The sequence below is a fragment of the Kogia breviceps genome, chromosome 1, assembly GCF_026419965.1.
Source record: "Kogia breviceps isolate mKogBre1 chromosome 1, mKogBre1 haplotype 1, whole genome shotgun sequence".
NCBI lineage: Eukaryota > Metazoa > Chordata > Mammalia > Artiodactyla > Physeteridae > Kogia > Kogia breviceps.
The window spans coordinates 166,247,217-166,261,072 of NC_081310.1; the positions used below are offsets into that span (position 1 = coordinate 166,247,217).

Sequence of the window (13,856 nt, forward strand, 5' to 3'; positions counted from 1 at the left end):
AAGAGGACCACAGACCCAGCCCCTCTCCACTGGCCTGGGCTGCACAGGAGCGGGCGCCCAGGCGGTAGCTGCAGGAGCATGTGAGCCTGGGACCCCGGCCCGGAAGTGCCAAGGCTTGTGCCTTGTCACCAGTGATTATGGCCTGGGCCACATCTCCCACACACATGCAAGTGCCGGCAAAGTCACCCTGGCCGTGGGCGTGATGAATGGCCGCACAGTAATGAAATGGAGACATCAAGACGGGTGGCGGGAAGACGGAGTGTGGCGGACGGGCCGTCCCCACGCGGCGGCAACAAGAAGGATCGCCCAGCGGCCGGGGGCCGTCAAGGGAGAAATTACACATTTACTCTGCCTTTTTCTTACTGCGACGGTGCCCATACATCACCGCTGGGGCCAGGGAGGGCCATGCCGGCCAATTTCCAGCATGAATTATGGGACTCAGAAGCATTGAGACCAGGCTTCTTGCTGGCCCAGCATCACCCGGCCCAACCTGAAGCTGGAGTTGCTGCCACCGGGGGATAGGACCCACTGGTTTAGAGCCTATGGCTCCTGAATCTGAACCTGCCTCCCACCCCCACCCGTGTACCTCTGGGCCCACAGGGGAAGGCTCTGGGGCCCACCTAATAAATGTCTTCTCTGCCTCTTTTTAGATGACTGCAAGAACATTGCCAACATCATGAAGACACTCGCATACCGAGGCTTCATCTTCAAGCAGACATCAAAGCCGTTCTGACTGGCCGAGGATGGGATGGGGCAGGACAGGGTAGCTGCTTGGCCCAGCCCAAAACCCTCCTCTCCCTCACCAGAGGGGCAAAGGGAGAGTGGCACAGCTCTACGTCCAGAGTGTCCCCCAGCCCGCCCTGTGGGCTTGTGTCCTGGGTGAGGCTTGGCCACTTGGCCCCTCTGGAACAGACACTTTGTGCCCCCTACCCCCTCCCCTCAACCTCAGCCCAGTATCAGGCCCTCCCATTGTGGGCCTGGGCTGGGGGACCTCCTCCTCACTGTCTCCTCCCAGTACAGGCTTCTTGCTGGGGCCACCAAGCCCCCCTGTGCCCCCTCCCATCTGTAGTGCATGGTGTGTGGTGCCCCCAGGGCTCCAGGACAGATCAGGCCCCACCTTGTGTCTACCCCCATCCCCGCTGTGAACGTGCCACTGAATAAAGTCGGGGAAACGAGGCCCTGGGTGTGTGTGTGGACCAGGCAGTCCCGTGCCTGACAGTCTGGATGTGCAGGGGTTAGAGCATATGCCAGGCTGCCCTGTGCTCAAGGCCACCAGCAGAGCTGGCAGTCTCTGGAGCACCTAGGGGACCCACACCGAATATGCACAGGGCCCTGCGGACTGTCTGAGCACAAGGCTGTGTTCAAAGCAGCCGGTATCTACAGTCGTTGCTGTGTGTGAACCAACCTGAGTGCAGAACCACGGGTGTTCCTGGATACAGGTGTTTGGGCAGAGCTGGTCAGTGGTTAAAGGGCTGCTAAGGGCCTCAGTGCAGGCAAGCCCCAGCGCCATCCCCATGGAGTGGGTATGGTGACCCCCCTCCTGCCCACCCTCCCAGCCAGGGGCATGAGAAGTGGTGGGAAGGAAAAGGAAGCAGCCCAGTCCAACTCAGCAGCTCTATTTACACAGCACCATCCCACACCCCGTGTGGCCCCTCACGGCTTCTTGGCTTTCTTCACAGAAGAGGAGCTGGAGGCCGATTCCCGTCGCTTCCTCTGAGGAGACACAGAAGGTGCTGAGGTCAATGGCCCCCAGGGCCACATTCAGGCTGGGTGCACGTGTTTCACTCTCTGAGTCAGGAAGGTGATGCCCACTGACCGACCACCCACTCCCTCATTCTCGGAACCCCTCAGAGTGATGACTCCTGTTGCAGGCACTAGAGGGGGTGGGGCCTGCGCACGCACGTGCGTGTGCTCACTAGCAGGGCCAGTTTGCGCTCTCCTGGCCTCTTACCGAATTGGGCGTGAGGGGTGCGCCCACCACATCAATGATGGCGTCCTTGCTGGGGTCCGGGCCGAGACCGGATTCAGGCACCGCCGGCTCTGCCGGGGTCGGGGCCGGGCCCGATGCCGGTGTGACAGGGCCCCCCAGCACACCGGCCCGGGCCAGCGCCTCGTGCCGGTGCCGCAGCATCTGCAGCTCGTACTCGCAGTTGGCACATGCCTGCTTGAGCTCGTAGAGCAGCACCAGGTCACTCCGCAGCTCGTTGAACATGTGCACCAGCTCCTCCGTGGGCGTCGGGCTCAGCTCTGTGGGCGGGGGGTGGAAGGCACAGGGACAGAGCTGGGTGTGGCGGGAGGCCGGCAGCCGGAACTGCCCCCCACGCCCGGCCTTCATCCGCAGCCTCGGTGGGGACATCCTGAGGGGCTGGCCCCCCGCACTCACCCACACCCAGCTCCAGCAGCATCTGTTCCAAGGCCTTGATCTTCTTCTGTCCCACGGAGCTTGGCAGCTTCATCTGCAATGACCCAGGCAGCTAAGCCCTCTCCCCACCACAAGCGGTTTAGAATGAAGGAGACTAAAGGCAGTGGGGGGAGTGGAAGAGAAGTTAACCCCTAGAGGCAGCTCTGGGTCACAGAAGAAAACAGCCAGTAAGCGGAATAGAGTGAAAGCTGTGAGCTCAGCCTGGCATCCCCCTGAGATCCCGGTACGTCCTCCTCCACCTGCTCCGGCCCCATGGCCTGCAGCATTTAGGCCGCAGAACCCAGGGCCCAGACACAGTGAAGGAGGTGACTCACGTACCCGCTGGCTCCGCAGCGTGACGCCTGCGGACTTGAAGTCTGGGAACTTGATGCCTGCAGTCTCAGGAACGGCCTGGGGGAGAAGGAGTTACGGAGACCAGGCTGTCACGGGGAGAGGGCCCGGTGTTAGTCCCAGCCCCCTGCCGGCTCCGCGTGCTCTCAGAGCCCTCCACCCTGAGCTGGGCTGACTTGGTCTCCACACCGGCTTCTCAGCCTCCTTTTTCTGGGGCAGCTTCTTCTTGGGGGCCTTGCGTTCCGTGCGCCGCTGCTCGGCAGTGGTGTCCGCCGCCGTTATCAGCTTCTGCAGGTCCTGGCTGCGCTTCTCCCGCTCCTTCTTCCGGGCCTCGATCTTGCGCAGCTCCTGCAGCAGGTACTCCTCCTCCGCCACCTGGGAAAGAGACGCTGAGACGTCCGTGAGGGTCATGGGGCGGTGAGAGGAGACGGGGAGACGGAGGGGTGCCGGGCTGCCTGTGAGGGAACCTGAGCAGCAGGGGATTGTGAGGGAGGTGAGGGCTACAGAGAGCATGGAGGATGGCCGGTGAGAGGCAGGACTGGATGGAGGTGGGAAGAGGGGGAAGAAGGGGGCAGGAAGAGGGGGAAGAAGGGGAGCTGGGGTGAGCGAGTTGAGGGTATGGAGGAGGGAGGCAACGGTCAAGGGGTTTCACGGCATGGAGCAGTGTCTGTGGGACTCAGGCTGACCTGCTCTGGGGTCCGGTTATAGAGACGCTCCAGCTGTTCCTTCCGCCGTCGCTCGTGCCCAGCATCAAACACTGGCATCTTGAGGTCTGTGCCTGGCACGGCCCGCACGTTGGCAAGCTTGGCACAGATGTGGTAGTAGCGCTCCTTCAAGTCCTCCACAGAACGCTTCTGAGGATAAAGATACAGAGAGAGGGAGAATGAATACTCAGAGGCATGTGGAAAGGAGATCATGACGCTAGTGGGCCTGCCACGCCCGGGGGTTAGGCCCACGTGCAAATGCATGATACCAGCTCACCTTGAACTGCTGGTGGTCATACCGGTCGTGGATAACAACAAAACGTAGGTCAAAGCGGCGGCTAAGGTCAAAGAGGTGGTCGGTTTCTGCCTTTGTCCAAGCGTCATCATGAAGATAGAGTTGGTACTCCTGCTCTGAATACACGGGCACCTGCACCGTCTACGGGCACGGAGGGACAGGGGGCACACCCAAGTCACGGCACGTCCCGCAGGCTCCAGCAGCGTGACCACAGCCCCTCCAGTTTATTGTCAATCCCTGGGCTGGACAAAAGCAAATCCTCTGCCTGGGACCCTGCACAGGGCATCTGGAGATGATGTTTCCAGAGCAAGAAAAAAACTGCTTGACCAAAGGCCCTGGCAGGCTCTAGGACTGTCGCCTGGCTCTGAATCCACTCCAGGACCAACTTCATCATGCCTTCGGCTCCAGAGCCTCAGTAACAGGACACGTGCTCCTGACCCGATGGTTAAGGTGAGGGGACCACGTGTAAGTGCTTCTGTGGAGTCCAAAGGTCAACTTTGGAGTACGGTAGATGGCTAAATTCTGGAGAAAGGCCCAGGAGCCCTAGTCATGGCACAATTGTCTGAAGCACTCCTGCCACCCAGTGGTGACAATGAGACTTGCAGCTCCCCCAGAGCTGGCCAAGGTCACATCTCTAAGGAAAAGGCAACTGAATCCTACTCGCAACATACACCCCCCACCCCAACACCCATGCCCCTAGCTCGCCTCCCCCATGTCCCGTCCCCCAGACCTCCCTCAGGGACAAACAAGAGACAATGCTAGGCTGGACCAGGGAAGTTTCTCCATCAAAGACCACATTGGCTCTGAACCTGCTCTCAAAACCCTTATGTCCAGCTGCCTCTTGGACATCTCCTACTGGAGATCCTATATACATCTCAAACTGAATATGTTCAGGTGATACGTGTTAACTAGGCTTACTGGGGTGGTCATTTCACAATATATACAAATACTGGATCATTATGTTGTAACCTGAAGCTAATTTATATATGATATATAATAATTATACCTCAATTTTAAAAAAACCAAACAAATCCTAATATGTTCAGTACTGAGCTCATCACCCTCCCTCAAACTCCTATATCCCCCAGTCCGGATCTCAGTCAATGTCACCATCACCCAAGCGGAAACCTAGCAGGCATCTTTCAATCCTACCTTTACCCTTGACCACTCCCCTTTCCCACATCTGTGGATTTTACCTCCCAATTCTGTATCTCCTCTGCCACAACCCTGTCCAGACCACCACTACCCCTTGCCTGGATAGAGAAACAGCCTCCCCACTGGCCTCTCTGCCTCCATTTAATTCTCTTCCAAACAATTCTCCATCTGCAGCCAAGATGTGACCTCCCTGAACACTGCTACTTAAAATAAAAAGAAGCTCGCCGTCAAGCAAGGGAGATGGTCATTCATTCAACAAATATTTATCATGGGCCTCTAGCCCTATGCTGGGGACACAATGCTGAATCAGACAGACAGGGACAGGGGCCTTGCCTCCTCACAGCTCACAGTCCAGCTGAAAATTTAGTAAAGTGCAGCGAATTTGATGACAAAGGTATGCCTAGGGTGTAATGAGTGACACCTGATGCAGCCTGGGACAAGGATTGTCAGGGAAGAGATAAATGGAGCCTGGTTCAGTCTTAAGGTTAAGTAGAACTGGACCAGTGAGGGAAGGTGCTGGAGAGACTCCTAAGCAGGGGGGCCACACAAACAGCGATGAGAGAGAAATGGCCTGATGTGTGCAGGCTTGGCAGTCAGGGACACTAGGAAACAAGAAAAGGGCGAGACAGGGAGAGGCCTGAAGAGAGCCTGGAGAGTTGACAGAGGCAAGCTGCTGCAAGCCTTGTGTGACTGCTAAGGAGTCTAGAATTCATCCTGTGGGTGACGGGAGTCAGTAAGGTTAGTTTTAAAGAGAGGAGTGAGATGGTCATGATTCTCTTTTACAAAGACCACCCTGGCAACAGTGAAGACGGGGTGAAACATGAGCCTGGGAGACCAGCTGGCAGGTTTAAGAAATAATCCAGGTGGGAAGTGAAGAGGCCTGAAATAAAGCAGCACTAGTGGAAGGTAGAGAAAAGGGCACGGACTTGAGAGGCTTTAGATTAAACATCATAGGATGTGACAACTGACTGTGAGGGGTGAGAGAAGATGCTGTCATAGGTAACTCCTATGTTTCTGGCTTGAGCAGGAAAGCGGCTGGGGAGCGACAGACTGAAAGCGGGACCCCAGGAGAGAGCAGTATTGGAGGGAAGATTGTTAGTTCCCTTTACTTCGACTTCATTCTCCACCCAGTCACCACAATCTTTCTAAAACTCAAATCTGATCCCAACACCTCTACATTTAAAATTTGCCAGTGGCTCCCTAAAGACATCAGAGCAAAGCCCAAATTCCTGAGCCTGGCTGCCAAGCCCTGCCTGACCCGGCCCTGCTGCCCTCTCAGGTCTCATCTCCCACCGTATGCTACCTTGGACTTTAGGCTCCATCAACAGGGCAATGCCCACAGCATCCCACACATATGACTGATTTTTCATTTATGCCTTTGCTCATGATGTCCCCTCTGCCTGAACAAGTCATTGCACTCCTTTTCTACTATCACCTGGTAACATCCTTCGAGACTCAAATCAATACCATATGACCCAGCAATCCCACTCCTGGGCATATATCCAGAGAAAACTCTAATTTGCAAAAATACATGCACCCCTATGTTTATAGCAGCCAAGACACAGAAGCAACCTAAATGCCCATTGACAGATGAGTGGATAAAGAAGATGTGGTATATATATACAATGGAATTACTCAGCCATAAAAAAATAATGAAATAATGCCATTTGCAGCAACATGGATGGACCTAGAGATTATCATACTAAGTGAAGTAAGTCAGACAGAAAGACAAATATCATATGATATCACTTATATGAGGAACTAAAATATAATACAAATGAACTTATTTACAAAACAGAAACAGATTCAGACATAGAAAACAAACTTACGGTTACCAAAGGGGAATGGGGAGAGGGATAAATTAGGAGTTTGGGATTAGCAGATACAAACTACAATATATAAAACAGATAAACAAGGTCCTACTGTATAGCACAGAGAACTATATTCAATATCTTGTATTAACCTATAATGGAAAAAAGAAAAAGAATATATACACACACATACACACATATAACTAAATCACTTTGCTGTACACCAGTAACACAACATTGTAAATCAACTATACTTCAATTAAAAAAAAAAAACTCAACTCAAGCTCTAACTTCTCCAGGAAGTTTCCAAGACCTTCAGTTCCTCCCAATATGGCATGTATCCCAGCGAACTGCAATTGCCTGTGCCTCTCCCCAGTTCCCAACAACATGGAGAGTTTCTAGAGGGCAGATACTGTGTCTGATTCATGTTTGTGTCCTCACTGCCTCGGGCTTGACTTGGCATGGAGTAGTATTTACTAAATACAAAATGAACACTCTTTTGTCTTCACCTCAAATTGTCTCATCCAACCTTCCCACCCCCACCTCAAATCTCTTACCTCTTGGTTATCCCTTCTCAGTCTTACATCTTCAGCCTCTACCTCCACTGGACCTGAGGGGCCTACGGGTAGTGTGAGGGGACTAAGGAGGAAAACCAGTTTGGGGGCATGGGGGAGAATGATGGATCACACCTGGATGTACTGAGTCTGAGAGGCCTGTGAGCCATCCAGGGGGAGACGTCCAGGTGCAGGTGGGTATACTGGCTGAGGGGAAAGAAGTCAGGACTTGGGAGTCCTGGGTTCAAGCCCCCAGTGCTTGCAGGCTCTAAGTCTAGGCTGCTCCAAGCTGCAGGGACTGTGGGGCCGTATCATGAGTGGCTTAAGCAACAGCCTAGGGAATCCTAGCCCAGCTCAGCTCTGCTTCTCACTGGCTGGGTGAGTCTGTGTAAGGCCCTGCTCCATCTGAGCCTCAGTAATCTAGACCAGAGATAATTCAGCTTGGATTAGAGTATAGAGAATGAAGAACACAGGCAGATGTGATTCATTATAGAAACAGAGTCAGCAGGACTCAATGACTCAATGTATCACTGAAGTCTAACTCAAATGCCAGCTTCTCAGAGAGGCCCTCCCTGACCACCTTATCTATTAGGCCTCCTCTACACCTACAAGTTCACTCTTTATCTCATTTCATATCCTGGTTTCATTTTATTGATGGCTCTTATCTGAAAGAATCCAATTTATTTGCTTACATGTTTGTTATCTGTCTTCCCCTACCTTCTTTGTCCCATTGTTGATTGAAATAATATGAGAGCTAAGGGAGAAGCTAAGTCAAGGATGATTCCCAGATTTCTGGTTTGGGCAATTGGGTGGATAGTGGTGTCATTCACTTATGTGAGGAACAGGTTTGGGGGTGGGGAACAGAGGGAAGATTATGAGTTCTGCTCAAGGGGATCCACTTGATCTGAAGTACCCGTGGGGCCTTCAGGGAGAGAGGTAAGCAAATGACTGGATATATGTGGACTGCTGCTCTGGACTGGAGATACTGAATTGGGGTTAATGGCATACAGAGGGTAACTGAGGTCACAGGGTAAATGAGACACACTAGGGAGAATGTAGAGAGTGAGAAGAGTAGAGCACCTAGAACACAGCTCTGAAGAATAGCGAGAAATGAAAGGCTAAGGCAACACACCAAAAATCAGAGCAGGTCTAGGAGAGGACAGGATCCCATGGGCAGTGAAGACCCACAGAGATGTTTGCACCAGTGACTGAGCGGGTAACCATTGTTAATGACCTGGCCTGAGGGGGCCTCTGGAGCCAACTAGGAGACTGGAGTGCTCAGGCAAGTGGCTCAGAGTAGGTGGGCAACCTTGGCCTACATCCCAATGGTGGTGGCTCACCTTATTGAACCTGGCGAAGGGGTAGTCCTTGCCCTCCTCTGCTGCCCGTCGCCAGTGGAAGAACATGGCTCCATCTTTGCGGGCTGGGTTGGTGAATGGCATCCACTTCCATGGCCGCACCTTCTTGGAGCCCAACTTGGCCTTCACTGTGCGGTAGCCTTGACCAGTGTCACTGGGTAGCAGTGGGGGTGCATCCCTGGCAGCAGGGTTTAAGGAGGTGAGAGATTACAGTCAGAAGGTGTGTAGAGAGCCTTTGGACCCAGGCTGCTGATCTACCATAGAGCAAGGAAGTCACGTCCTGGAGTGAGACATCCGAGCTCCCACATCCTAAGCAAGCAGAAGCCCTGTGTGGAGAGGGGAGGTGGGGAGAAAACTGGCTGGGAAAATTAGGAGTTAGGGACACGCAGGTTGGTCAGGGACCAAAGCCTGGGGGATCTGGGATTCTAATACTTGCTTCTTGTCAGAGTAGAGCAGTGCATAGACCTCCCGGTGCATGCCCTCGGGCCTCTTGAAGGTCAGTGTCTCAGAGGACTTCTTGGACTTTTTCTGGGGAGGGAAACCACAGGAGAGGATCCACAGGCTAAACTCCCTTCCCTCAAAATTCTTTAGCCCAGCTCAGTCCCTGAACAAACCAGCATCTACAGGTACAATGACACACATACTGTGACACATAATGACACACTATGAAGGTACAGAAACCCACTCAAGGGGCACCTGGATCTGAGCAGGTCATTCCCCTCCACACCCGTACCTCAGAGCCCTACCTGTCAGAGCAGAAGATACTTTTCCAGCATCTCTCAGCATGTCACACCGAGTTGATGTCCCCCCAATATCCCACAAGTGTCACACTCTCTAGGTCCTGTCTTACAAATGTCACACCCTCTTGGTCCCCACCATTTTCCACGGGGTCCCACCTCCTTCATCCTATCTCACCAAGGTGACACATATTCTCTATCCCGTTATTTCACATCTTTTACCGCCCATCTCACAAGAAGTGTGGCACCTCATCTCTCCCCGTGCCATCTTCCGTTGTCACTCCTACCCACCACTTCACTACCACTACCCAGCGCTCTCAGGCACCACTGCTACCTTGTCCGGATTGATAATGTCCTTCTTGCTGATGGTCCCGGAGGCTGCATCCCCCTCTGGACCCCCGAGTTCTAGAATGTCCCGCACATCCGCGCCCGTAGCCATCGCGCCCGAGAGATGGGGGAGCGCCCCGAAGGCAACAGTCAGTGCCTGAGGTGCGACCAGGCTCAGAACGGGGGGCGGAGCCACTTCAGCCCCAAGTGGGGGCGGGGTGAAGAGGTGGGCCGCGAGGACGAGAGTGGCTCAGGGTCAGGTGGGGGCCCCGTCAGTGTCCCGCCGCCTGGGTCTCCCTAACGGCCCCAGCTGTCTCCTAAGCCCCAGCGCCTCCGCACCTAGACCTCCCGGCTGCGGCCCACCGACTCCCCTATCCTCGCAAAGCCGCAAACAGAAACTTCCGGTCGTGCGCGTTAGAAATGTGGCCGTCAGGAACACTTCCGGTCTGTGTTTAGCGGAAACCGAGCCGGCTGGTAACCCAGTGTGAAAACTACTGACCGCGCAGAGACTGCTGCACTCCTTGACTCCCAGGAGCCCACCCGTGTTCTGGGCTGCCTGCTTTCTCGCTTTTTCCCTCTGCGTTGCTGCGTTGCGCAGTGAAGAGGGAGTGCACAGCTTTGTGACCTTGGAAGTCACTTAATTTCTCTGAACTCGTTTCTTCACTTTAAAATGGAAATTGTCATGGTACCTGCATAAGTGAAGTGCCAATAATCCATGTAAAACATTTGCACGGTGCCTTTTTTCATTAAATAAATTAGTGGTTTTAATTGCCCCTGTTCATTAAGTGCTAAGTACGTACCAGATACTGTGCTATGCGTTCGAGATGAAGAGATCAACTGGACAAGGCAGAGCTTCCCAGGATGGCTGCCAAGATGGAGTGAGGTCTGGACCCTCACTTGCACCTCCTCTGATGGAGGGTTGTGTGGGTCGAGGCCTCATGGGGCTTTCCTGGAGTCCAGCTTCCTGGAACTTCACTAGCCTGGGAGCTAACTGCACTAGTGTGGGTTCCAAAGAAGTCCAAGAACACAGCCCCAAACAGGTAGCAGCTGGAAGAATTATCCCTCAAAGGAAGAAACTTGCTGATCTCCCTGGAGAGAGAGAGACTTCCAGAACAGGAGGTCCTGAGGAAGCACAGAAGGGACAGGGGAAGCAGCTCCCAACTTCAGCCTCTGCAAACTAGCCTGTAGACATGGAGGACACTGGGCATTGAGCATGGGGGATGGAGTGAAGCTTGTACGGTATTAAGGAGACCAGGCCCCAAGCCAGGGGACTGTCAAAAATCCAAGCTGGGCCTGGAGAAGCAGACAGCCCACACAAGTGAGCTATCAATGTTGTAACTTATTCTGGCTTGGGGGCATATGGGGACATAGCTGCTGCAGCCCACAAGCCTAGCTAGACCCCAAAAGTTTGAAGAACTGGGCCTAGAGGTACAAACCTTGCCCTGTTCCTGAGGCCTGATTCCTGGGTGAATCCTCTGAGCTCTAAACAGTTTCCAGGGGAAGCCAGGGTCTTGCAGCAGAAATTGCCCACAGGGTAAGGGAATGGTCCTTGGAGCAAGAAGTGGGAGAGGGTCCTGCACCTCTGCCTCAAAATTCTTGACTGCCTGTAGTTACTGTGTTGCATAATTATTTGTTTAAGATATCTCTCTTGATAGAATCATTTCTGTGAGGGCAAGGATCATGGTACATAAATGTATGTATATGTAAGGCATTATTCTAGGCTCTGGGGATGCAGTGGGTGAATGAGATACAAATATTTCCCAATGGGGCTTGTAACTAGCATATGAACAATAAGATAGATAGTGTAAGTTTGACGGTGACAAGTGCTGTGAAAAAAATAAAATAGGGTAATAGGATGGGGGACTATATGGAACCTCAGGGAAGTTTTCTCCAGGGAGCTGAAATCAGAGCTGAGGTTTAAATGATGGAAACAGCCACAGAATACCTGGGGAAGGAGAGTTTCAGACATGAGGAATAAAAAGTGCAAAGTCTCTAAAATGGAACGAACTATGTGTTGAAAGGACATAAAGAAAAAAGGCCAGTGTGGTGGCTGTTGGGTGAGGAGGGGGAGAATAGGAAGACTTAAGATCAGAGGTAGGCATTGGGGGCCATGATAAGGGGTTTACTCTAAGGTTAATCATTTGTCATTCTGTCTTGGCCATGGCCTGGTTCTGTCCCCATCCTGGAGTGCCACCTTAGCTGCTGCCATTAAGAAATCCCCCAGAATGACGGGTCCAGAGCTGCTCATTTATTCGGGAAACTGAGTCCAGGGGTTGGGGAAAAGAGGATGAGAGAGGGATGCCTCTCTCTTGACCCTTCTGGGGAGCCACTACTACACTTCCTCTACCAGACTGCAGGTGACAACGGGTCTCCCTGCCAGCCCCGAGAGGAGTTATTCTGCGGTGCCCACCCAGCTGACCCTCTTCAGGAACCCAGCATCACTTCTGAAGAGACTCTTGCATTGCAGTGTCCTATTGAGGGGCCTGGGAGAGGGACTTCAGGCTGGGGTGCTCTGGGGCTACAAAGTTGACTTTAACAGAGTTTTTATTCAATCCTGAGAACAATGTGAAGCCATTGAAGGGTGTGTGGCGGTGGCATGGGGAGGAGAGTTAGGAAGAAGGCTGAAAAGAGTCAGATTCATCTTTTAGAAAGATGACTGGTGGCTTGCCAGCGGGGAGGATGAAGCTGGAGGCAGGAGAACCTGGTGAGAGGCAGTGGTAGAGTCAGCTGGAACTGGGGACTGGTTGGCTGTGGCAGTAGGATGCAGAATAAAAAAAGTCGCAGAAGCCCCTCCCTCCTCAGCCTCTCTGTTCACAGCTGCGCCCAGAAAGAGTGGACTGGAGCTCCTGAGTGCCTGGCCTGGCTCTCTCCTTCCTTTCTCCCTCTGCCCTCCCCCTTTCCCCTCCTCCCCTCTCCTACCAAGACTATTCACTCCTTAAGCATGGCAGTGGGTCTCCTCATCCTCTGGTCTCTCCTAGCATGTGCCGTATTTGCAGGGGCTCCTTAGAAACTGTGGGAAAGGGAAGGTGGTCTGTGCGTGGTGTGATCAAGATCCAGAACCGTTCAGTCTGACCTGGTCTTGCTCAGGTTAATTATGAAGAACATTTTCCTACTAATAGGACAAATTTCCCACTTTTTGAAATGCGCAAAGAACATGATTAGGAAAGTCACAGAAGAATTGCAACAGCCAGTAACCATACAGATAAGCATTCCACCTCACTGGGATTGAAAGAGCTGAAAAATTGAAAGCTATAATGAGAAATCATTTTATGCCTATCGGGTAGGTAAAATTTGAACATAACTGTAATACCTATTTTTGACAAGGATATGGATGACATAGGCACCAGTCTACTGTTGGTGGGAATGTACATTGATTCGGTTTTGTTCATTAGTTCATTCAACAAATAATTGTTTAGTACTTACTGTAAGCCACTTAGATATGCACTACATGCCAGGCCCTGTGCCACAGAGGCCTCAGCAGTCCAGAAGGAAAAGTGATCACTGCCTTCAGCTGGTACATTAAGAACTGTGCACTTGATCGTGTGAAAGTTGTACCTCAATAAAAAGAAACAGGTAGATGGGAACTGGAGCTGCCAATGAGGCCTGATCAAGATGACAACCTCTCCAAAGCATCCTGTGCCCCTGGGGGGAAAGCCAGTGGGGCGTGCGAGACTGGCAAAGTCGAGGGCAAGGAGCTGGAGGACAGTGGCATCGACAAGGCCTGTGTGGTCCCCAGCCAGTTCTGGGGGCCAAAGAAAATTGAAGACCTCCTCTGGAAATGGCTGGAAGACACGTGTGGCACCAACAGGGAGCAGTCCCGGGACAGTGCCAGGTGCCTTCCAGAGGGGAGCGCCTCCCTTGGTGCTCTCGGGAGCCCCGCCCCCAGCCCCAGCCCCAGCGCTGAGTCTCCAGAGTTTGCGGCTGAGTGGAGACTCCACCTCCATTCTCCGCAAAGGAAAAGATTGCTGTTGTCAAACTCACCGCCCATGTATTCCAGGGTTTGTGGGAGTTCTCTCCCCACACCATTTCAGCTTTTTTTGGAATTCGTGCTCTTGTAGGCATCTCCCTTTTGCTTCCCCTGCCAGTTCCACGTCGACAATTACCAGCTTTCCTGAGTGGACTCCTGGCCCCTTCCCTCACCCTCGCTCTCACCTGTGGTCTAT

The 13,856-nt window shown here is 53.0% G+C and overlaps 2 protein-coding genes across 9 annotated transcripts in view; one reads left to right on the forward strand and one right to left on the reverse strand.

Moving 5' to 3' along the window:
* ERI3 (ERI1 exoribonuclease family member 3) overlaps nt 1-1,176 on the forward strand; it is a 129,482-nt gene extending 128,306 nt beyond the window's left edge. For all 7 annotated transcript variants that reach the window (XR_009338826.2, XM_059083079.2, XM_067009223.1 and 4 more), the window contains one exon: nt 651-1,176. Coding sequence is in view for 6 of the 7 variants with exons in the window: in XM_059083079.2 (XP_058939062.1) it covers nt 651-733 (83 nt within the window). In the remaining variant the exon portion in view is untranslated. The remainder of the gene's footprint in view (nt 1-650) is intronic.
* Nucleotides 1,177-1,600: 424 nt separating this feature from the next.
* On the reverse strand, nt 1,601-10,133 carry DMAP1 (DNA methyltransferase 1 associated protein 1). Of its 2 annotated transcripts, none has more exons than XM_059082964.2 (10): nt 9,701-10,133; nt 9,066-9,157; nt 8,612-8,807; nt 3,734-3,892; nt 3,439-3,606; nt 2,942-3,127; nt 2,741-2,812; nt 2,384-2,456; nt 1,952-2,247; nt 1,601-1,713 (listed from the first exon to the last, which is right to left on the reverse strand). In XM_059082964.2, the coding sequence occupies exons 1-10, from the start codon at nt 9,803-9,805 to the stop codon at nt 1,654-1,656; spliced, it is 1,407 nt and encodes a 468-aa protein (XP_058938947.1). In that variant the 5' UTR covers nt 9,806-10,133; the 3' UTR covers nt 1,601-1,653. The 2 variants fall into 2 exon arrangements, with proteins under 2 accessions (XP_058938947.1, XP_066865301.1); XM_067009200.1 differs by having other exon boundaries at nt 9,376-10,099.
* Nucleotides 10,134-13,856: the final 3,723 nt, after the last annotated feature.

Excerpts from the sequence above, each read along its gene's own strand:
- DMAP1 (XM_059082964.2), bottom strand. The coding sequence starts at position 9,805 with ATGGCTACGGGCGCGGATGTGCGGGACATTCTAGAACTCGGGGGTCCA. Across the intron at positions 9,158-9,700 it reads ACATTATCAATCCGGACAAG|AAAAAGTCCAAGAAGTCCTC; the intron begins GTAGCAGTGGTG and ends TTCCCTCCCCAG. Across the intron at positions 1,714-1,951 it reads CACCCCTCACGCCCAATTCG|AGGAAGCGACGGGAATCGGC; the intron begins GTAAGAGGCCAG and ends GTGTCTCCTCAG.